Raw genomic sequence first — 25420 nt, 5'->3', positions numbered from 1 at the left:
AGCAGTGGTTTATCGTTCTTCTTGAAGAGGTCCTTCACTTTCCTTGTTAGCTATATTCCTAGGTACTTTATTCTTTTTGTGCCAATTGTGAAACAGAGTTTATTCATTATTTGGCTCTTGGCTTGCCTGTCAGTGTATAGAAATGCTAGTGATTTTTGCACATTGATTTTGTATCCTGAGACTTTGCAGAAGTTGCTTATCAACTTAAAAATCTTTTAGGCAGAGATGATGGGGTTTTCTATAATAGATATAAGTTCATGTCATCTGCAAACAAAGATAATTTGATTTCCTCTCTTCCTATTTGAATACCCCTTATTCTTTTGCCTGATTGCCCTTGCCAGAACTTCCCATACTATGCTGAGTAGGAATGGTGAGAGAGGGCATCCTTGCCTTGTGCCAGTTTTCGAGGGGAATGCTGCCAGCTTATGCCCATTCAGTATGTTATTGGCTGTGTGGGTTTGTTGTATATGGCTCTTATTATTTTGAGGTATGTTCCTTCAAAACCTAGTTTATTCAAAGTTTTTAACATGAAGCGATGTTGAATTTTATTGAAGGCCTTTTCTGCATCCACTGAGATAATCCTATGTTTTTTGTCTTTAGTTCTGTGTACATGATGAATCATATTTGTTGACTTGCATATGTTGAACCAATCTTGCATCTCGGAGATAAAGGCTACATGATCATCCTGGATAAGCTTTTTGGTGTGCTGCTGGATTCAGTTTGCTGGTAGTTTACTGAGTGTTTTTCCATTGATATTCATCAGGGATATTGGCCTGAGGTTTGTTATTGTATCTCTGCTAGGAAGATGCTAGCCTCATAGAATGAGTTAGAAAGGAGTCCCTCCTTTTCAGTTTTTCCAAATAATGTCAGTAGGAATGGTATCAACTCTTCTTTGTACCTCTGGTAGAATTTAATTGCTAATCTGTCTGGTCCTGGACTTTTTGTGGTAGGCTATTTATTACTGCCTCAATTTCAGAATTCGTTATTGGTATATTCAGGTATTCAGTTTGTTCCTGGTCAATAAAACTTTTAATTCTCTAAACTTTCCTCTGAGAACAGCCTTGGTCCCCTTCTGTAGGTGTTTTAATATATTGTTAGATCTTAAGTAGTACTCTATAATTTTGATATTTTTCTTTGACTAAATAATTAAGTGCTTAGTTGTTTTTTCTCTAAATCTTAGGTGTTGTTTTTTTCTTGGTGGTGTTGTAACTTTTTAACTTTTTAAGGCTTTTGTTAAAATTTCAAGTTTTATCACATAATGGTCAGAAAATATGAACTGAGATTTCAAAATCGTGATTGTCAGCTTTTCATTTTTGCAGAAAATAATTTTTATAAATATTTTAGATACATTTGAAAAGGAAATATATTAATTAATAATTATTGTTTTCATCGGTTTGATAGGCCAGCTTCTGAAAGGATTATGCTAAAGTCAGACCATGTTTTGCTTTTTAATTGATGGCAATTTTGAAATATATTTTACTATGTCTTTTAATTATGCTCCACATTGTTATGCATGCAATGTAGAATGGAAGCACCTCAAATCACGATAGTAACATAGACAATTCACATTTATCACAGTGGCCTAATATTCATTGACAGTTCATGTAATTACAGGTCCATTGTAAACAAATTATCTGCTATCTTTTTAAGTTAAATCTATAAATTATTGTCATAGATGAGTAGATCTCTGCTAGTTTGATATTTTTTTCATTTCTTTAGACACTTTGGCATCTGTTCCTGTAAAGTTCTGTGTATTTGGTTGGCTCACTATAAATCTGCAAATATTAAGAAAATATTAATTGTGAAATACATTGAAAGACTGTACCTTATTCAAATAATAAATTATTACAAAGGCATGTATAACCTAAGATAAAAGAACAATTTGAAACTCGGCAAGAAGTAAAATAATGAGTCAGCTGGGAAGTGGTGAATTTCAGCCTGATTTTACTCTTTAAAAAAATGTACAAAGTGAAAAAAAAAATGAATTAAGCTTTTTGGCTTAAAAATGTAAATGCAATTCTAATCCCATACAGTTATAGTTTATAAACTGGAAATAACAGATGGTTGACTAATATAAAATCTAAAAATATGCAGAAAAGCTGCTTTAGGCAATTGGGTAAAGACAATTCTGTATGTGACCTATTTTGACTAGGTTTATTGTCCTCCAGGGAGGATCCATATTCTCCATGGGCATAATAGCCAAATAGCATTCAGTTAATTCACAGAATTACACAAAAGTTAAAGAATTGTCTTTCAGTATACTCTTGCTTTTCATAGTTTTAATGTGGATTTTCCCCATTTTTTTTAACGTTTATTCTTTGATTTATTATTTCTAGCTTTCATTTCCCTCCCTCACTCCCTTTCATTATCCCTTTCTCCTGTTTTTCCTTCTCCTCCTTCTTCTGCTCTTTTTCCCCTTCTATTTGTTGGCTGTTTGGCTTACGACACATAGTTATCATTGATCCATGCAAAATGACTTTCATTTACTTATTTAGCTAGTTGATTATTTTAAAATGGTAATGTGCACCTCAGAAAACACTCTTTGTCCCCAAAACTAGGATTTTAACAAAAAGCTGTATTTAAACATGTATTTAAATCACCAAACCATTCTCATTCCTCCTGAATAACAAACAACACCCCTTTGCCTTTTAAAATACATTTGTCTTGCATCTGATATATTCTCTAAATAAATGAAAAAACTTTATTATACCTTTATAAAATGTATTTTGTATACTTACTTGTTTAATTTAATATATTGCTGAGATTTATCTATCTCTGTGGCCATCTCTGTAGTTCATCCATTTTGACTGCAATATAATATTCCATGCATGTGAATTTACCATACACCTTGATTGATTTGTTCACTCTCCTGTGGACGTTTTGGACAATTCCAATTGCATTATACAAAACTTTCAAGAAAAATATTATTACAAGTATACTCAAACATTTGCAGGTGATAGAAAAAGAGGAAGTAGGCTGGGCACAGGGGCTTATGCCTGTAATCCCAGCTCTTTGGGAGGCCAAGGAGGGCAGATCACAAGTCAGGAGTTCGAGACCAGCCTGAACAATGTGGTTAAACCGTGTCTCTACTGAAAATATAAAAATTAGCTGGGCATGGTGGCACATGCCTGTAATCCCAGCTACTCACTGAGGCAGGAGAATTGCTTGGACCTGGGAGGCGGAGGTTGCAATGAGCTGAGTTTGTGCCACTACAGTCCCGCCTGGGTGACAGAGTGAGACTCCATCTCAAAAAAAAAAAAAAAAGAAAAAGAAAAAGAAAAAAGAGAAAGAAAAGTAGGGACTATTTTCTCATTTATTTTTTGAGGTCAGTATAACCTGATACCCCCAAAAGGAAGAACATTATAAGAAACAAAAATTACACATCCTTCTCACTCATAAGTATGAACATAAGCATTCTAAACAAAACATTGGCAGGTTGAATCCAATAATGAATAAAAATACAAGATATCAAAACCAAGTTGGGTTCCCTCCATGTTTCTGTAATGTAACATTTGGAAATAGAGAAATACAATTCATTATGATAACAGATTAAAGGAAAAAAAGATTTCTAATGTTTAAAGTATATTCATGATAAAAATATTAGTTCATTTAGAATATGACAGACTTTCTTAAACTGATAAAAAGTACACATAAAAGGCTTAAATAAATATAATACTAAGTGGGGAATATGGGAGGCATTGTTTTAAAGTTAGAAAAAAATGCAAGGGTGTTCACTATTGCCACTTCTTTAACATTGTAGTGAAGATCCTAGATATAAAAGAAGAAAAAATATTTAGGGTACAAGAATTGTAAAGGGAAAAATATAAACATAAGTATTTGCACATAACTTGATGGTTTACATAGAAATTTAAAACTCTAGAGATAAATTTTTAGGTATAATAAGAGAATTTCCAAAGTCTTCTCAAACATGAAACTACTGACATTTTGGATAATTTGCTGCTGTAGGGCACTGTCCTGTGCATTGCAGGATGTTTGGTAGCAACAAACTTTGGCCTCTTCCACTAGTTGCCAGTAACATCACCTTCCCAGTTGTGATTATCAAAAATATCTGCAGACACTGGGCCAAATATCCTGTGAGGGACAAAACCACCTCTAGTTGAGAACCACTGAGCTAGCTATAAGACTAATACAGACAAAAGTTAGCTGCATTCTATATACTAGCAGCAAACTAATAGATAATGTAGTTGAAGAAACATTAACAAAAGTATCAGATAATATTAATTATCCAGGAATAAATTTACAAAAATGGTTAGGTGCTATGTAAAGAAAAATATAAAACTGTTTTAAGACTTACAAAAGAAGGTCTAAATAATGGAAACAAGTAATACGCGTGGATAGGAAGATAATATAAAGATATTAAATCTTTCTCAATTGATTTATATATTTTATAAATTATCCAATGATAACCCATACAGTGTTGTTCATGGAAATTGTTAAGATGGTTCTACATTTAAAATTTTTTAAATAGAGACAGAGTGTTGCTTTGTTGCCTAGACTGGTTTTGAACTCTTGGGTTCAAGCCATCCTTCTGCATTAGCCTTCCAAAATGCTGGGATTACAGACATGAGCCACCAGGCATGAGCCACCATGCTGGCCAGATTGTTCTACATTTTATATGGAAAAGTTTAAAGCAATGAGAAAGTAGAACACTTCTAAGAAAAAAAAATAGGAAACTTGTCATACTGCTGTTTCTTATTCTAAAGCTTTAGTATTTATATTGGCCATTGGTGTTGGGTCAAGGATGGACAAATGGGTGAATGCTGTAGGACAGGTCAGAACAAGATCCATTTACAGATCTTAGATATAAAACAGAAGCGTTGCTCCATCCAGTAGGAAAGAGGGGATTATTTAACAAAAAGAACTGAAGAAAAATGGCTATCAATATGGGAAAAAAAGTGAAATTGAGTTTCTATCTCATATCCCACACCTACCATGGTAGGGATGTCAACTACAGGTATATTAAATCAAAATATCCAAAGCAAAATTTAAAAACTCTTAGTAAAAATGTTAACTAATAACTTTTAGACTTGGGGGTACAAAAGAGATTCTTATACAAGCCATGAAAGCATTCGTTATAAAAACTGATAAATGTGACTCTTGTAAATCTAGATGGAAAGAGAATCTTTCTTTTCCACCAACACAGTGGACTAGTTGATGAAAGACCTTTTCCCAGTACAGCAGATTTGAAAAGGTTTGACTATATGTACACACATGCGCACACGCACACACCACACACACACACACACACACACACACACATTCTTCTCTCATATATGTACTCATCGCTATTAGAGATACGAATAATAAGGCACAGTCCTTTTTAAGTCATACATACACATTTTAAGTCATATATATATACACATTTTTATATATAAAGTATTTAATGTCCCCCAGAAGAAACAATAAAGAGCTTCAAGTACATAGATGAAGAGAGGAGAGCTGCGGTGGCTTAGGCCCATTGTCCTGGTGTGTGATGAGGTGAGACTAGGCATTCAAGGTTAGCCTGGGCAACAGAGAAACCTCTCATCCATTAAAAAAAAATTCTGCTGGGCACTGTGGCTCATGCCTGTAATCCCAGGGCTTTGGGAAGCCAAGGCGGGCGGATAATGAGGTCAAGAGATCGAAACCATCCTGGCCAACACGGTGAAACCCCATCTCTACTAAAAAAAATACAAAAATTAGCTGGGCATGGGGGTGTGCAGCTGTAGTCCCAGCTACCCTGGAGGCTGAAGCAAGAGAATCACTTGAGCCCAGGAATGGGAGGTTACATTAAGCCAAGATCACACCACTACACTCTAGCCAGGCAACACAGTGAGACTCCATTTCAAAAAAAAAAAAAAAGAAAAAAAAAGAGAGAGAGAGAATTTCTGTTACAGAATGAAAATATATTAGATTCAGGGTATTGTAACATATTTTGGTTTGTTCTCAGATTCCTAAGATATATTACTTAATCTTGCCTAATTGTTATGTGTTCTTTTTCATTTCTTTCCTTTAGCCAAACATTTGATATTTATATTTTTTAAATATATATTTTATTGTATTTTAGGTTTTGGGGTACATGTGAAGAACATGCAAGATCGTTGCATAGGTACATACATGGCAATGTGGTTTGCTGCCTTCCTCCCCATCATCTATATCTGGCGTTTCTCCCCAAGTTATTCCTCCCCAACTCCCCACCCCCCACTGTCCCTCCCCTAGATCCCCCCCCCACAGACCCCAGTGTGTGATGCTTCCCTCCCTCATAGGCGGGTGTTGAACAAAGAGAACATTTGATATTTTAATAGTCTCTTTGGTTACTTTTCTTACAAGAGATTTTATTTAAACCTCCTGACTCATCTGCTTCCCTGAGATGTATATCACGGAATAATGGATCTTTTCTTATTTTAAAAGTTTAATCAACTTATTTGAGTACTATAAATGCAATTATAGGTTCTATTTCTATTTCTCAAATCGTGCTATTCATTAATGACAATGACACTTTGCAATCTTAAAGCACCTTTAATCCAAGGATCATAAAGACATTTCCACAGGAGAAATTACTATCGTTAGCTGAGTTTCCTGATAGATCAAGAAGGAGAGTTGGTTCAGAGAATAGAAATGCCATTCAACTGCATTTCTTGTCCTGTCTTTTTTTTTTTTTTAAAACACCAAAACAGTTAAAGAAAGCCATTTTCAACCTAAAATTGGGCACACATTTTTAATACTTCTATATTTGTTTTTTATGAAAACGAATTGTGTGTTTTAGCCAAGGTAAATAAACATGGATACTTTTTCAGTGCAATTCTGAATAATGATTACACTTTCTCAAGTCCACCTTATATATATCCACGTTGCAGTAATTAGTATTAACTCTTAAGAAGAATCTGAAACAAGTTGGAAATTATTATTTTTTGTGACAATGTAGCTCTCCAATGAGCTCTCTTGAGAGGCTTTCTTGACTTGGATATAGAAACAGCTAGCACATTAGGAATTGTATATAACTCAGGGTATATTCATGGTAATGTATTATATAAATGACATTATTTCATCTTGGGTACTGTTATTGTAAAAAAGACCGGGAACTGCTGTTATGGAAGAAAGGAATCAGTCAGTCAAGGAGGTGGCAACTTGGGATATTTTAAGTAGAGAAAATTAAGTATCCCTTTATTCAGGAGAGAATATGCAATTAAAATATTTCAAAGTGGTATATAAATGTCAGGAATTGATTATGTTAATGTGAAATTCATAACATATGTGTTTTTCCAGCCAGAAATATCTTCCTCATTTGAATTTCGATCATCTTTTGTCTAGCCATCACTTAGAGAGCTATCAGCATCCTTTCTATTACTGTGTGTTGATGTACACTGAAAGTAAATGTGGGCTGAATAATTGAATTTTCCCCATATACTGTTCTAAGTACTTGACAACAACTTCATAAGAAAAGTATCATTTTTACCCCTATTTTACAGATGAAGAAACTGAGGATTTAAGAGGTTAACCTAGGAGCTCAGAAAGTTTTTGGTCATGTTTGGCAAATGGGTTTCACTTGAATATATAAGGAGTAGCTAAGATAGCACTTCTTGATTGGAGAGCTCCTATTTTATTCCCTGAGTAATATACATATCTCTCTCTCTCTATATATATATATATATAAAGTCATTTCCATGTGAATTAATAATAATAGGAATAATAATTTACATATTTACAGTCCTTTTAGGGCTTCAAAATTTATTCACATTTATTGTGAATTCTCTATGTGGTAAGTGAAGAAAAAGGGACATACACAAGTTGTGGAAATAAATGGGGCATGGAGTTAGCATGGACATTGAACATCCAGTTCTGAGACTGGTGCTCTTTCTTCCATGTGCTGCCATCTCTTGAAGCCTCAGCAGTTCCTGATGATACCAGATATCTGTAGTCTCATCAGAAAACTCACACCATGTTTAGATTTTAGGAATAATCAAGAAAACAGAATATTAGACATCTGTCCATTAAATAGTGGAAAAGTATTCAAATTGTTGCTGTGTGACTGTGATTACATGTATTTACAGGTTACTGGTTTTTTTTTTATATATAAAGTCGTTGATTTGTTTGATAAGTTAAATACTTTAGAATTTTGTGATGGCTAGTAGTTAAGCAACTCTACAAATAGGGTAAGAAACTCATAAAATGAGAATATGTACAGTTGACATATATAGCTATTAGTAATGTATACTTTTTGAGAAAACAGTATGAGACAGAGATAAGAAGGGGAAACTCTTTAGCACAGTATAGAAATTAAATTCAATATCCTGTGAGAAGAGATTCAGAGAAGGGGCCTGCAGAGAGAAGATAGACACCAAGAAAAGGAATTGGTGTCAGGTGAATTTTTCAAGATAGGAAAAAATAAAAAAAAAAAAATGAAGAGAGGTCTAAAAGCTTTTGGAGAAAAGGAAAGCCTACATAGATAGTAAAGCTAGGTGAAACAAGACATTGGGATGGTGATCCATTTCTACTCCTCCCCTGTAATTGCATAAACGACAAAAAAGAGGGAAAGTAAAAGTGAGCAGAAACTATTAAGAGAAAAGATGAAAACTTCCGAGAAGAGAAGAATGGGGTTTAGAAAAGACTGCAATCCTTGCATCCTGCTGCTCTGCCACTGTTAGATGTGTCACTGTGAAGGGGAGAACATTTATGATCTGAGCAGAGTTGGGACTTACTGTAGATCATTGTCTCACCCATTGAGAGGTTCCCAACAGTAGACCACATTTATATATTCCTGGGCAGAGGTAGCAGAGGCACAGGAACGGCAAAGGGCAACTGCTTCAGAGAGTTTGGAAAAAGTAAAACTCTCAGAATTCTGGCCGGAACATTCTCCTGCCGTATTTCAAATTGCTGTTTGTACTTTGTATTGTGAAATAGCTGTCATGCTTCACAACATTTACATTTTTCTCTATTAACTACCATTCTATGTAGCCAGTATTGAATATTCAGCCTATCAACTTTTATTTATTTAGCTGTTATGTACATTGCTTAACTTGGCTACTCATCATTAACTTTCTAATGTGTACAATAAAGCACATCTTATTCATGTATGTAAGTCTGGGGCTTTTTTTCATGTAAAAGGTATTATGCTATCAGGAATGACCTTGTATGGATTGCAATCTTTGTATCACTTACAAAATATATTTTTATCTATCATTTCTTCTAAGAGAAAAATAAGCCCAGTGGGCTAACTTACTAAAACTTTATTAATATTGTTTTCCAAATCTTTATAGGCAGTGCTGGCACACCCGTCACTTTTAATGAAAATGGAGATGCTCCTGGACGTTATGATATCTTCCAGTATCAAATAACCAACAAAAGCACAGAGTACAAAGTCATCGGCCACTGGACCAATCAGCTTCATCTAAAAGCAAGTATCATTATAAACGTATATTAATGTATATAGCTCTCCAGGAGGGATGCTTTATTTTTAAGTATATAGCTTTTGCTAGAATAGATGTTCCCCATAAATAAACTTTTAAAAAATGTATGACTTGATTCTCCCTTCAACTTTAAAATGTTATGGACATTCTTAAGCCTCTGTAGAGAAATCTCCTGATATCTGTAAGAATTTAATGAACTGATTTTTTTTTCTGCAATTGACTGTACACTTAGAGAAATTTTGCCCTTTTACTAAAGTATAATTTATTGTAATCTTTGCACATTTTTTTGTATGTCTGTGTGTTGGAGGTAGGGTGGAATTGACTGAATATGCCCTCATTTATAAATTTGGGCTTTAAAAAAGGGCACATCACCTTTGCCATATCACAAGGTGAGACCTTCTGGCTATATCTGATTGATGGAAGTGAATCATTCTCTGTGTTTATATTGCCTCTTTCAATTGCAATGCCAGGGAAGGTTGATGTATCCAAGAGTGATGTTCAGATTATTTAACAGCCTTTAGAGCTACCTGCTGTTGTTGCCTACTGCAGGCACTCTTTAGGTCTAAGGTCCATTAATTCTGCAGTTTCCACAAGTGGCCATGTGAGGGCGACTTGAAGAGCCCAGCTGGAAGCAGGCTCCTAAGGGCTAGGGTTGGTGCCCAAAAGCACCAGGATATTTACTTGCCAGGTGCCACACCATCACCCAGGGCTCTGTTTCTTTCTGCTGGAATCTGGCAGGAACCCAGTGGGGATAGCACACGGGGATGGCAGTAGGGAGGAGGAGCTTCATCAGGTGTGCCAGGCTGGTGGGCTTTCCCTCAGAGGAGCTCTCTTAGGGCAGGGGTCTTTGGGGGATTTGGGGAGAGCTGCTAGGTACCATCAGTCAGGACTGCTAAGGGGCTCTGGAGCAGGAAACCACTTGTGAACTTGATGGATAAAGGAGGTCCAGGAAATCAGGGCACATGGCTGTGGATGCTGGGGTGGGGAGGGCAGGGAGAGTATCATCTATTTACTACCAGGTAAAAAAGGTTTTTCACATTTCAACAGCTCTTGTCCCCAATTAGTGCACAGTGGCTTTTTTTAGGTATAGAGAAGTATGGTGCACATTCTGTAGTCTCAGCTGAGGACTGGAGTTCATTCATACAGCATCTCTTCCATGGAAATGTAGGACTAGTCACAGAAATTTGGTGGCCAGGAAATCACTATGAGAACAGTGATGTTCTGTAGACAGTAAGCTGCTTTTAAAATGTTTCAAATAAACTAGGAAAGTATTCTTCTTCTGTTCTGTTGTTTTAATGTGTAATTCACTTTCTTCTAACAAAAACCATTTCCTCTTCTTGATTCCCAGAGTTACCATAATACTGTGAGAGTGTGTTTTAACCTACTCAGAAGACATCAATTTGATAGTTTTAATCAACTTTTTGTTTTGTATGTCCAGATATGTCCCCTGAAGTGATATGACTATGCAGCACCAGTCACCCAAGTTTTCAAAAAAGTAGACGATGAGAAATTACAAAACTATACAGTTGATGATTTATTTTCTTCCTGATAATTATGCCAGCTATGCACTTAATGCACAGGCAGCTGATGTTTACAGCTATTGTAGTGATACATAAGACCACCTATCAATAATTTACTACTTGTAGGTGTTTCATGCAATCTTATCCATTGTCCTGTGATCCAAATTGACATTTATTGAAACATAACTTTGATAATGTCACAGGTTATTGATAATCAATAGCTTTTTGAGAGAAGCCCTTTTGAAAGAGGACCTATGGGAAATGAAATAAGACAGTAATGATTTGACAAGGTCCAAGATAGGAAAGCTACTTTTTATCTGACTTTTATTAATGTCAGACTGCCTATTATTAATATATTCTGATGATTAGGGATTTACGCAACAAAATTCAATGTTTGAGAAATATATACACTAACATACAATACCAAGACACTTGACATAATTTTACACACAAATACACATATATACACATCTCTCCATATACGCATAATGAAGTCATAAAACTTCCTATTGATTCTTAAGCTGCTCTTTTATGTACAGTTAACAGTGCATGAAAGTTTTATGTTTATGACTGTGTTATCGTTCATAAAATGTATCAAAACAATTTGTGAGAATTATTTCTCATGCATGATTATGATCATTTATAACTAAATAGCATTGCTGGTTTTACTGAAACAGGGGAAATGCAGCTCTTAGAAGAAAAAACAATAAATTGGACTGTGGGGAGGGGTTATAAATTAAGAATTGAATTCTGAGGATTATCAGGACAAAACAAATGATCTTCCTCCTTAGGAGTTGGATTGGTCACCTGTTTGAAGGTGGAGTAGTAGAGTGTTGGGCAAGCTACCGATGTATTAATGTTCTGCTTAGATCTTAGGCAAAGCACTAAACAAATTATTTGCCTCAGTTTTATCATGTCTAAAGTGAAAACAGTAGGACCCACCTTATGTGGTTGTAATAAGCATTAAATGAAATAATACAATAAAGCACTTTGTCCAGTGTTTGATACATCTGAGATCTATAAATGTTACTTATGATTAATCCTGTATCTCAATATTCTACCTGGTCAGTGGGAGACCTGAGAGATAATGAGTGTACTGGGTAAAGTGAAGTTCCCATTAGAAGAGGCACTTGAGTTTATGTGAGGAAGTTCAGAGAGAATCTCTGTATTTAAAATGCTGACTGTTTGTCCCCACAGCCAGTCCTTTCTGCTTGTCTTAGATATTGGCCTTAATACTTGGAAAATCCCTCTACACTCAAAAAGTAAACTTTATATAAGAAATTTATTTTCCTATGTTACCATGTGGTTAGGTATCATCACCTAGACAGTTATTTTTTGAATTGATTTGATAAATTCAGTCTGTGCTCATACTCTGTGACAGGTGTTGAGACTAGAGTGAATATGTGAGCCCTGCTCTCAGAGTACTCGGAGATTAGAAGGGGAGACAAACACTCGGACCCACCATTCTAGCACAATGAAGCAGGTGCACTGATGAAGGTATATGTATGGTTTTGCAATGGCAGCCTAGAGAGAGGCTCCTAATCTGTCCAGACCTCTGGTGGGGGTTGTCACTGTGGACAAAGGAGGATACTGAGAGGAGGTTTTACTCTTCTCCATATACTCTATCTCTTTTTGTTCTATTAAACCAGATTTATGATAGCTTTCACATTCTCAATGGTAAGCATTTATCAGTCAGTTATTGGATTCAACTCTGCTTGTTTTCAAAGAGCCAGTTTTTCTGGCTGAATTCAACCATAGTATAAATTTGTACAAATAGGGTATATGGTTAGGCATATTTGAGTGCAGTAAATTTGCCTTGAGTATATCTTAGTGAATTGAATGAATTGCTTAAATAAGTAGATTATTCTTTTTCTTTTTCCTGGAAAATACATCTGGGTTTTCATTTCCTCAAAAGCATTGTCTTTATTGTTCCAAACACTATTGTTTCTTTTTTTTTTTTATGAAACTAACATATGTTCTTAATTTAGCAATTACAATCAATTAGCATAATTTGTTTAATTTTTCTACTCAGTAATCTCAGCCCACACATGAGGAGTGTATTGTCTACCTGAGAGTGAGTAACAATGGGTCTCTATTTTGTTAGGCAGAATCTCTCAAGAGGCAGGTGGTCCTTATTAGTGATTACAAAACATATTGTAACCTAGAGGTTCAGAGTAAACAGAAGAGCCTGAACTCTGAAAAGAACAGCCATATGCTGCTCTATGTCCACAGGGAGAAGGTTTGTTGGGGATACTGTATGGGCCAAAAATAACTCAGGGCTTTTTGTTTAATGCTTTTTCCAACCAGAGCTACTTTTTCTTGATTACTATAGGAATGAAACATTTGTTTTTATTGGTTTCAATGTATCATTTCTTTTTATAATCAAGGACAGAAGTTGAATCCCAATTACACTTATTAGTGGCAAAGTATAATTTGGAAACGTGATTCTTTTTTTTTTTTTCAAGACAGAGTTTCACTTTCATTGCCCAGGCTGGAGTGCAATGGCACTATTTTGGCTCACCACAACCTCCGCCTCCCGGGTTCAAGTGATTCTTCTGCCTCAGCCTCCCAAGTAGCTGGGATTACAGGCGGGTGCCACAACGTCCAGCTAATTTTGTATTTTTAGTAGAGTTGGGGTTTCTCCATGTTAATCAAGCTAGTCTTAAACTCCTGACCTCAGGTGATCCACCTGCCTCGGCCTCCCAAAGTGCTAGGATTACAGGCATGAGCCACCATGCCCGGCCTGGAAAGGTGATTTGAGGAGAACCTGATTTAATTTTAAACCTGATTCAATTTTCAGTGGACAATTCCATAGAAGAAATATTTTTGACAGGACACTGAGTTCTGAGCCTCAGTATTCTCATCTAAGTGGGATAATGGCTATTATTATGAATAGTAAATGCATTGTAATATGGTGGTCAAGAGCAATATCTCAAAGTCAAAAAGAAGATATTTGAATTCTGACCTTTCATTCATAAGCTGTGTCACCTTTGGCATGTTACTCAGACTCAGGTTCTTTATCTACATACTTCCTAGAGTTCTTGAAATCATGAAGGAAATTGTATATACAAAAATCCTAGAACATTGACTGTCACATATTAAGTATTGAATGAATATGATAATAACAACTTTTTCTTTTGCCAGTACAACCAGCCTACAATAGAGGACCTATAATGGATATTTCAGCATGAAGTCAAATTGAAGCTGTATTTGCAGTCTTCTTTCTGTCTTTATTCGAATGTTTTGAGCAGGGAGTAGCTGTAAAGAGAGGTATATGCACCATGATATCTTGTCTGTCTACATAATAAGCCCAAAGTATTTGTTTTGATATTTTAAAAATTAGGCTCTTTTAAAAACTACAACTTGACCAAACTTTCTGATAGAATTTTGCTCCACTAAATTAATCTTTACCACATAGCTATAGTATAGTATTTATTTTAATTGAATGTATGCATTTTCCTATAGATGATCAGTTAAATACATACACACTATATGTATGTTTACTGGGGTTTCCTTGGCTTGCTTGGAATAAAAAAGGGAGAATTCCTGAGTCTCCCCATTTGTCTCAGGGATTTTTTTATTCTACATAAACATCAACAGTTTTTTAAATGCAAAAATCATTAATTTCATAGAGGAACAGCTTTTATATAATGAAAAATATTAAAATGGTCATGAAGGAACAATGGACTAAATAGACCTGAAAACAGTGAGAAAAGGCTTGACCTTTGTTTCCTTTGGCTGTTAGGAAACATGCAATTTTTCTTTGCCTCTGTTTCTCTGTTTGCAAAGTTGCCTACATGTGAAAATGCTCTTTCCTATGATTGTTAGTGCATATACATAAATATATACATATATACATACACATGTATATACATGTTCACCCTATGAAATAAGCATTATGTGAAACATTCCTTTTCCTACATGGCATAAATGTGAGTCAATTCCCTGAGCCCTTTCTCTATATTCTGTTAGAACTTTAAATGCCACTCTAGTTCTTAACTTTGTGCTTTGTTATGAAAATACTTTCCTTGCAACAAGATGACTAATTTTTAAAGCTGTGTATTTGTTTAATTAGATGCTGATTTATTCTTTTCAAAAAGTCATTTTGGGGTCATTACTTATGTCTCTATTTATGAGATAAAAGCATATTGGGTAAAGTCATATTACTCACACATGGAGCAAATGTTACAGTGATTAAATTTTAACTACATTCTTGCCAAGCCCAGAGCAAATACTCAATAAGTGTTTATTTAATATGTCACAAATAATATGTTGATCTTTTCTACATATTGACTGAACATAGATGAATGATCCAATTATCCATTAGGAAGTGCATTCATGCACACATTATTTATTCAGTGACTGTTCCCTGCTGGGCAGGATGATAATCTATGGGGGGTATAGGTATAAGATGTACAGTCATCTCTTTGTAGATATGGGGATTTGGTTTCAGGACCAACACATAGATTAAAATCCATACATGCTCATTTCCCCCAGTCAGCCTTGCAGAAGCCATGTATATGAAAAATCAGGCCTTCTTACATGCAGGTTTCACATCTGCCAATACTATATTTTCTGTCGGTGTTTAATTGAAAAAAACCAATGTAGAAGTAGACTCATACAGCCCAAACCCATGTTGTCCAAGGGTCAACTGTATTTCCAGATATCAGTGGATTTCTTATCCATTAAAGGCAACTGTATACTCATAACTACAATAAATGCATAATTATATAGGTACAGATTAAATAATGAACTATTTGAATTCAGTGGTTTGAATGTGATTTCAAGGAATCAATGGTCACCTTAGACTGGGGACACTGGATAGTTTCTTGATGTAGATGAAATTCAAACTAGATCTTAAATTCTTTTAATGGTCGAAAATATTTGGAAGAATATATAGGCCATTGAAAAAGCATACATTCATCCATCCACCATTCATCCATTCATGTATTCCATTTGTAAAAGAGTGTCTCCAGTTTGCCAATGCTGTGGTGCATGCTGAGATGGTTTAGAAGTGTCTCAGATTCAGTTCATTGTGTCATCCATGAAGTCACAGGACTATGCAGGTTCAGCATCCAAGGATATGCCTCTTTCATGAGCCCATACTAATGCATCCAGCTGTGTTCCTTTATTCTTTTCAGCTTTAAACACACAATCTTTATTAGCAAAGTATGATCAGCATTCACAAGGAAACACATTCTCTATTTGTCTAGAGGCTGGGGGACTAGAGAATGTTTTGGTATATCTGGTTTAAAACGTTTCAGTATAAATAGGATGGGAAGACCCTAGTAATTAGATGTCCTGACAGGTGCAGCCTGACCCTTACCTTCCATTCTCAGAGCAGCAACATAATTGGAGGCAAGGAACCTGTTCTACTTGGCTTTATGTCTTTAATGATTAGTATAACAGGGGACTTACTAAACGTTCATGAATAAATTAATACGCCAAAAATTTAAAACACTGTATCTTTACAAGACCAGAAAGGTGAGCTGACCCTCTGATACTGAGATAAGGTGTAACCGAGGAGCATAGTGTAGTAAGGGTAGAGCTAGGAGCCATTGTCAAGGTAATCAAGGACAAACTCCAGAATGGAGAATCTCGTTAAAAGATCCTTGCAATCAGGCCAGATAGAAGCTCAGGGAAAGTCCAAAGTGATACATAGGAGCAAGAGGACTGCATATATTCGACCCAGATAAAGTTCTGTGGGGCACGTTGTTACTATTACCACGGGCTTTTATTCTTGCCCATGCTATTTGCAGACCTTCATATACTGTAGATGGCCTTAGAGGTACTGAGTGACTTCTGATAACTGCCTTTGAGGAGCATTTGCCATTGAATGGGCAGATCTGTTCTGCTTACACAAGAACTTCATAATGCAAGTTGTAAGTACAATAATACAGATGAGGACTGTTGTCTAGGTTTTAATAGAGAGATAGAAAAAGGCTCAGTTTCCAAGGTTGCACCACTGCACTCCAGCCTGGCACCTGGTGACAGAGTGAGACTCTGTCTCAAAAAAAAAAAAAAAAAAAGCTCAGTTTCTTTATGGGACTGAATGTGATTCTGAGCTCCCAGAACAGAAGACAATCTGATCAGAGAACATTGTAGGGAATGAAGAAAGATAACTAATTCTGTAAGACCTTAAATAATATGAGAACATTTTAAGATATTTTTAAACTATAGCGAATTTTTCAATAGAGAGATGCTCACATTTAAGCTTCAGGAGAATGACTTTGGCAGCAAAGTGCAGATTGGCTGGAGAAGAGGTAGTTCCTTGAGCTAAGTCAAGGCCATAATTAAGATTTTTTTTTTAAAGATTTTACTTAATTACCTGCTAGATTCTCTCTTGATCTTTTATATACTATGTTCCAGGCTTGATTCATAAAATATTTTGAAAGGCCTTACTAAGACACATTTGTCGCAGTAGGACAAATATATAAGTAAGCACATTAGGAAGAAGGGATAGAGTCAGTGTATTTTAGTTCATACTCAACTTACATTTTCCCAATAATAACAAATAGATTCATCTAGGCTGTTCAGTAGAGTAGGTGAAATAATCTTGTTACAATTTTAAGAATATACAAAATGATGCCATACCAAATCTGATTTAATCTGATTAGGATTTGAGAAACTAAAATCTAGATCCAGTTGGAGGCAAGTTTCTAGGATAATCTACTAGTTTTCATGGTGGCTAATTGTTAGGGAGAAATAGGGTATTGAAAACCTATCATTATGAAAAAAATAGGGAAAAAAACCACAAGAGCTTAATTAGTTATTTAAATAACAACTGAAAATAACAGAAATAGAAAAGAACCAAAAAAAAAAAAAGACTTCACATATGACTGAGAACATGTGATATTTGTGAACAGAATGGTGGTTAGCAGAGGCCGAGAAAAGTAGGGAGAGGGGAATTAAGAAGGGTGGGTAGTGGGTACAAATATATAGTCAGATAGAAGGAAGGAATTTAGGTGTTCAGCAGCACAATAGGAGATGATAGTTAACAATCGTTTATTGCATATTTCAAAATAGCTGAAAGAAAAGATTCAGAATGTTCCCAACACAAAGAAATGATAAATGTTTGCAGTAAAGGAGATCCTAAATCCCTTGATTTTATCACTATATGTTGTATGCATGTATCAAAATGTCATATGTACCCCACAGATATGTACACCTATTATGTATCCATAAAAATTTAAAATTCCACAGGTAGAGGTTTAATTAGAAAAGGAAAGTCAAAAAAATGATGCTACTTAATGACATAAGATATGTGTTTTTATACCAGCACCAAAGATGGACAAAACAAGCAAGTGACTCTAGACTTTTATAGGGATAATAAAGTAATAAAAATGAAAATAAATGGTATTTTAATCCTTATTTTAACCTTGGGAGGAGTAAAATAAGTACAATTTTAACATAACAAGTAGGATAAGTAAGGTTAAAATAAGGTTATAAACATAAAATGAAGCTCTGGAATAGAGGAATAACTGGTAAAAAGTCATTCTATTACTGCAGATTTACTAAAATACATGTGAATCTTGTATTCTAGAGGACTTTTAAAAGCTCAGTGGGTTTCATCAGTGTTGTGTGAAATCTAAAACATGCAAGAGGATTACAACTAAGAACTGAAAAGTATTGCATATGATTAAAATATGTAGCCTCCCACTGTAGATAGTCGAGTAATTTATAAGATCAGAAAAAAAGAATAATTAATGTTTACTGACTGAATCAAAAATTTCTCATGACATCTTTCCTCAAAGGTTTCAATAATTAATTAAGGAGGAAAGCCAAAAGCTGAGGTCCTCCTGAACTCCCCATACCATGTCAATATGATTATGGATGCCATATTTTCAACTGAAGTTGAAGAAATATGCAATTCTGTATAAACTCGGGTTTGAGATGTAAAATAATGTTCTTTCTTTAGATTCATAATTAAATGATAAAATATACAACAAGGACAAAGACATGTACTAAATTTTACTGGTATTTTGATTGCTTTCATTTGTTATAAAATCAGTTTTATTGACATTATTATGAGATAATTGCAGATTCATTTGTAGTTGTAGGAAATAAGTGAGATTGCATGTCCCTTTTACATAGTTTCTTCCAATGATAACATTTTACAAAATTACTGTACAGTATCACAACTAGGATATTGATATTTATATAACCTACCATCCTTATTCATATCTCCCTAGTTTTACTTGTATTCCTGTGTGTGTGTGAGTACATGCGCTTACGTTATGTATTTATCTTGCTACTTTGTTAACCATTTATGTCTGGGTATGTGCTACCACAGAAAACATACAGAACATTTCTAATATCACAAGGATTATTTATATTGTCTTTTTATAGCCAAATTGATTCTTCAATTTGCCTCTCTCCCCCCTGCCTGATAACCACTAGTATGTTCTCTATTTACATAGTTTTGTCATTTCTAGAATGTTATACAACGCCATCAATATCTAGGCAAAGGATATGAAAAGACATTTTTCAAAAGAAGACCTACATATAGCCAGCAAGTACATGAAAAAATGCTCAACTTTACTAATCATTAGATAAATGCAAATCAAAATCACAATCAGATGCCATCTCACATTAGTCAGAATGGCTATTTAAAAAGTCAAAAAATTACAGATGCTGGTGAGGTGGTGAAGAAAAAGGGAATGTTTATACACTGCTGGTGGGAATGTAAAATAGTTCAGCCATTGTGGAAATCAGTTTGGAGATTTCTTAAAGAACTTAAACAGAATTACCATTCATTCCAGCAATCCTATTACTGGAGTATATACCCAAAGGAATAGAAATAGGTTTTTTATTTGTTTGGTTTTTGTTTTGGGGGATTTTTTTTTTTTTTTTTTTTACTTACTGCTGTGCCCTCTGCTATCACCTACTCGGGCAAGGTTCTTGACCTGGATGAGTAACCCAAATCTTTATTTTTGAGACAGAGTCTTGCCCTGTTGCCCAGTCTGGAGAACAGTGGTGCTATCTCAGTTCACTGCAACCTCTGCCTCCTGGGTTCAGGCGATTCTTGTGGCTCAGCCTCCCAAGTAGCCTGTGCGACCATACCCAATTAATTTTTGTATTTTTAGTAAAGACATGGTTTTGCCATATTTTCCAGGCTATTCTCAAACTCATAAGCTGAAGTGATCTGGCTGCCTTGGCTTCCCAAAGTGTTGGGAATACAGACATGAGCCACTGCAACCAGCCAGAATATAAATCATTCTATTATAAAGACACATGTATGTGCATGTTAATTGTGGCACTGTTCACAAGAGGAAAGATTCGAAATCATCCTAAATGCCCATAAACAGTAGACTGTATAAGGAAAATGTGGTACATATATATCATGGAATACTACACAGCCATATAAAAGGAGATTATGTCCTTTGCAGCAACATGGGTACCCTATTAGGTACTATGCTTATTACATTGGTGTCTAAATAATCTGTACACCAAACCTCTGTAACACACCCTTTACCTATATGACAAACCTGGGCTGGGCGCAGTGGTTCACACCTATAATCCTGGCACTTTGGGAGGCCCAGGCAGACTGATTGCTTGATCTCAGGAGTTTGAGACCAGCCTGGGCAACATGGCAAAACCCCATCTCTCCAAAAAAAAAAAAAAAAAAAAAAAAAAACCCACCACAACAAAAAAAAAAAAAAAAAAAAAAAAAATTACCTGGGGTAGTGGTGTGTACCGGTAGTCCCAGCTACTGGGGAAAGGTAGGTTGCAATGAGCCAAGATCATGCCACTCACTGCACTCCAACCTGGGAAACAGAGCCAGACCCTCTGTTTGCCTCTGGACAAGAAAAGCAAAAACCAGATGAACAAAACTCCACAGACCAACCTGCACATGTACCCCTGAACCTAAAATAAAAGAAAAAATAAAATATAAAATTTATATCAATGCTGTGTAAACAATTCACACAGTATGTATGCCTTTTGATTTAGCTTTTTTTACTGAGCAGATTTTTTAAAAATTTCATCCAAGTTGCTGCATTGTTTTTTATTGTTGAGTAGCACTCCAATGATGAATGTGCCAAAGTTTGTTTAACCACCCGCCCTCTCAAGGACAACTATAAAAAAGTTATGAAGAAACCTGCCATGATTGTTTGTTGAAGTATTTAGAAAACAGCAGGGTAGAGTGATGTCTTGTCTTAGAACCGAACTGTCATTTTTTAATAGATAAAATTATATGTATTTGCCATGTACAAAATGATGTTTTGAAATATATATACATTGAGGAATGCTTAAATCTAGCCAATTAACACATGTATTACCACACAGTTATGATTTTTGTGATAAAAATATTTTATATCCATTCTTCTAGCATTTTTCATGAATATAATATATTATCTATAGCCACCATGCTGTACAATAGATCTCTTGAACATATTCCTCCTATCTGACTGAAATTTTGTATCCTTTGCCCAATATCTCATGAATTCTGCCATCCTCCAACCACCCAAGCCCTTGTTAATCACCATTCTACTCTCTACTTCTTTCTAGATTCCATATTTGAGTGAGACAATATAGTAATTATCTTTCTTTGCCAGGTTTATTTTACTTAACATTGTGTCCTCTAGTTTCATCCATATTTTCACAGATAACAGTATTTCATTCTTTTATGGATAAATAGTATTCCATTATGTATATACATCATATTTTCCTTATCCATTCATCCACTGATGAACATTTAGGTTGATTCTGTATCTTGGCTATCATAAATAATGTGGCAATGAACATGGTGGTACAGATATATCTTTAACATACTGAGTTCACTTCTGGATATATACCCAGTAGTGAGATAGCCAGATCTTATGGTAGTTCTATTTTTAATTTTTTAAGGAATCTTCATATTATTTTTCATAACAGCTGCACTAATTTACATTCTCGCCAACAGCTTGTAAAATTCTTTTTTCCATATCCTCATTAATACTTGCTATTTTTTGATAATAGCTATTCTATCATGTGTGAGGTGATACCTCATTGTGGTTTTAATTTGCATTTTCCTAATGATTAGTGATGTTGGGCATTTTTTCATATATCTATTGGCTATTTGTATGTCTTTTTTAGAAAAGCATCTATTCAGGTTCTTTGCCCAATTTTTATTCTGGTTATTTGTTTTCTTGCTAATGAGCTGTTTGGGTATCATTTATTTTGGATATAACCTTTTGTCAAATGTATAGTTTACAAATATTTTCTCCCATTCTTTAGGCAGTCTCTTCACTCTCGTTGATTGTTTCCTTTACTGTGCAGGAGCTTTTTAGTTTCATATAATCTCTTCAATTATTTTTGCTTTTGTTGTCCATGCTTTTGGGGTCACCTCTAAAAAGTCATTGCTTAGACCTATGTCATGGAGATTTTCTCCTATGTTTTCTTAGAGTAGTTTCATAGTTTTGGGTCTTATATTTAAGTATTTAACCAATTTTAAGTTAATTTACATGTGATGTAAAAAAGGACCTAAATTTACTCTGCTGCATATGGATATTCAGTTTTCCCAGAACCATTTATTGAAAAGACTGTCATTTTCCCATTGTATTTTCTTGGTACCTTTGTTGCAAATCAGTTTGCTGCAAATGTATGGGTTTATTACAGGGCTCTCTATCCTGTTCCATTGGTATATTTGTTTTCATGCCAGTACTATGCTGTTGTAGTTACTATAGCTTTGTTGTATATTTTAAAGTTAGGTAACATGATGTCTGCAGCTTTGTTCTTTTCACTTCAGATTGTATTGGCCATTCAAAGTCTGTTGTAGTTTCACACAAATTTTAAAATTGCTTTATCTTGTTCTGTGAAGAACAGGTCTTGCATTTTGATAGGGATTGCCCTGAATGTGTAGATTGGTTTGTGCAATATGGACATTTTAACAGTATCAACTTTTTCAATCTGTGAACACCAGATATCTTCATTTATTTTTAAATCCTCGAAATTTTTTATCAGTATTTCATAATTTTCAATGTATAGATCTCCTAAGTCCTTGGTTAAATTTTTCACAAATATTTTATTTTTGTAGCTATGTAAAAAGGATTGCTTTCTTGACTTTTTTTTCAGATTGCTGATTTTTATGTGTTGATTTTATGTAATGTAACATTACTGAATTTGGATATTAGTTCTAATAGTTTTTTAGAGTTTGCTATACATAACAGCATGTCATCTACAAATGGGGACAATTTAACTTCTTCTTTACTAATTTGGATGCATTGTCTTTCTTTCTCTTGCCTAATTTGTCTGACTGTGACCTCCAGTATGTACTGAAGAGAAGTAGCAAGAGTGGGCACTCTTGTCTTATTCTAGATCATAGAGAAAATGCTTCCAACTTTTCCCTAGTGAGCATGATGTTAGCTATGCGTTTGTCATATATAGCCTTTATTATGTTGATGTACATGCCATTTATATCTAATTTGTTGAAATTTTTTTATCATGAAAGTGTGTTGCATGTTGTCAAATATTTTTATATGCATCTACTGAAATGATCATAGCTTTTCAGTTAATGTGGTGTATCACATTTATTAATTTACATATGTTGAACCATCTTTGTGTTCCTAAAATGAATCCCACTTGATGATGGTGAATGATCTTTTTCATGTGCCTTTGAATTCTGTTTGCTCATATTTTTTTGAAGATGTTTTATATCTATGGTCATCAGGGATATTGGCTTGAGGTTTCTTTTTCTTTCTTTCTTTTTTTTTTTTTTTTTTTAATTTTTTTTTTTTTTTTTTTTTTTTTGGGTGGTTTTGGTATCAGGGTGATGCTGATCTTGTAAAATGAGTTTGGAAGTATTCCCTCTTCAATTTTTTAAGAGTTTTAAATAATTGGTATGAGTTTTTCTTTAAGTGTTTGATAGAATTCAGCAGTGCAGCCATCAGGTTCTGGGCTTTTCTTTGATGGGAGACTTTTTATTATTGATTCAATCTCCTTACTCATTATTGTTCTGTTTACATATTTATTCATTATTGGTCTGCCAAGATTTTCTACTAATAGTTTGTCTTGATAAGTTGTATACATCAAGGAATTTATCCATTTCTCCTGGGTTTTTTCTATCTGTTTGCATGTAATTGTTTATTGTAGTCTCATGATCTTTCGTATTTCTGATGTATCCATTGTAATGTCTCCTTTTTCATTTATGATTCTATTTATTTGTGTCTCTGGGTTTTCTCAAATTTGTTAATCTTTTCCAGAAAACAACCTTTAGTTTTGTTGATGTTTTCTATTGAGTTTCTAGTATCTATTTTATTTATTTCTGTGATGATCTTTTTTTTTTTCTTCCTTCTAATAACTTTGAGCTTAGTTTGTTCTTGTTTTTCTAGTTCCTTAAGGTACAAAGTTAGGTGGTTTACTTGAGACTGTACTTTTTTGATGCAGGCATTTATTGCTATTAACTTTCTTCTTGAAACTGTTTTTGTTGTATCCTACAGGTTTGGGTATGTTGTATGTTCATTTTTGTTTGTCTGAAGAAAATTTTAAATTTATCTTTGAATGTTCTGTAAGCATCTGTTAAGTCCATTTGTCCTAGGGTATGGTTTAAATCCATTGTTTCTTTGCTGACTTTCTGTCTTGTTGACCTGCCTAATGCTATCAGTGGAGTACTGAAGTCCCTCATATTATTGTGTTGCTGTCTATCTCATTTCTTGGATCTAGTAGTAATTATTTTACAAATTTGGAAGCTCCAGTGTTAGGTGCATATATCCTTACGATTGTGATACTTTTCTGTTGGACAAGGCCTCTTATCATTGTATTATGTCCCTCTTTTTCTTTTTTAACTGCTGTTGCTTTAAAGTTTGTTTTGTCTAATATAGAAATTGCTACTCCTGCTCTCTTTCAGTTTCCATTTACGTGAAATATAGTTTACCACCCCTTTACCTTAAGTTTATGTGAGTCCTTGTATGTTAGGTAAGTCTCTTGAAGGCATCAGATACTTAGTTGATAAATTCCTATCCATTCTGCCATTGTGTATCTTAAGTGGAGCATTTAAACCATTTAAATTCAATGTTAATATTGAGATGTGAGGTACTATTAATTGTGCTATTTGTTGTCTAAATTCCTTGTTTTTTAAAATTTATTGTTTTGTTATTTTATACATCCTGTGAGATTTCTTTTTTAAGGAGGTTTTGTTTTGATGTATTTCAAAGATTAGTTTCAATATTTAGTTCTGGCTTGGTAGTGCTGGCTGAGTAGTGGTGTATTCTCTCAGCATTTGTTGTCTGAAAAATCTGTATCTTTCCTTCATTTATGGACCTTAGTTTCAGTGAATACAAAATTCTTGGCTGATAATTGTTTTGTTTAAGGAGGCTGAAAATAGGGCCCCAATCTCTTCTAGTGTGTAGGGTTTCTGCTGAGAAATCTGGTGTTGATCTGATAGGTTTTCCATTATAGGTTACCTGGTGCTTTTGCCTGGCAGCTTTTAAGATTCTTTCCTTCATCTTAACTTTAGGTAACCTGATGACAATGTGTATAGGTGATGATTTTTTTTTTTTTTTTTTTTTTTTTTTT

General features: G+C 34.6%; 1 protein-coding gene across 5 annotated transcripts in view; it reads left to right on the top strand.

Annotated features, from left to right (window-relative positions):
• Positions 1 to 25420, top strand: part of GRM8 (glutamate metabotropic receptor 8) — a 780131-nt gene that overhangs the window by 607021 nt on the left and 147690 nt on the right. For all 5 annotated transcript variants that reach the window (XM_017549479.2, XM_037746051.1, XM_037746049.1 and 2 more), the window contains exon 8: positions 9258 to 9394. In XM_017549479.2, coding sequence (XP_017404968.1) covers positions 9258 to 9394 — 137 coding nt within the window. The remainder of the gene's footprint in view (positions 1 to 9257; positions 9395 to 25420) is intronic.

The sequence above is a fragment of the Cebus imitator genome, unplaced genomic scaffold (genome assembly GCF_001604975.1).
Source record: "Cebus imitator isolate Cc_AM_T3 unplaced genomic scaffold, Cebus_imitator-1.0 Scaffold219, whole genome shotgun sequence".
In the NCBI taxonomy this organism is placed as follows: Eukaryota; Metazoa; Chordata; class Mammalia; order Primates; family Cebidae; genus Cebus; species Cebus imitator.
The sequence above is the reverse complement of the archived record's forward strand: the minus strand, read 5'-3'. Positions and strand labels throughout refer to the sequence as shown.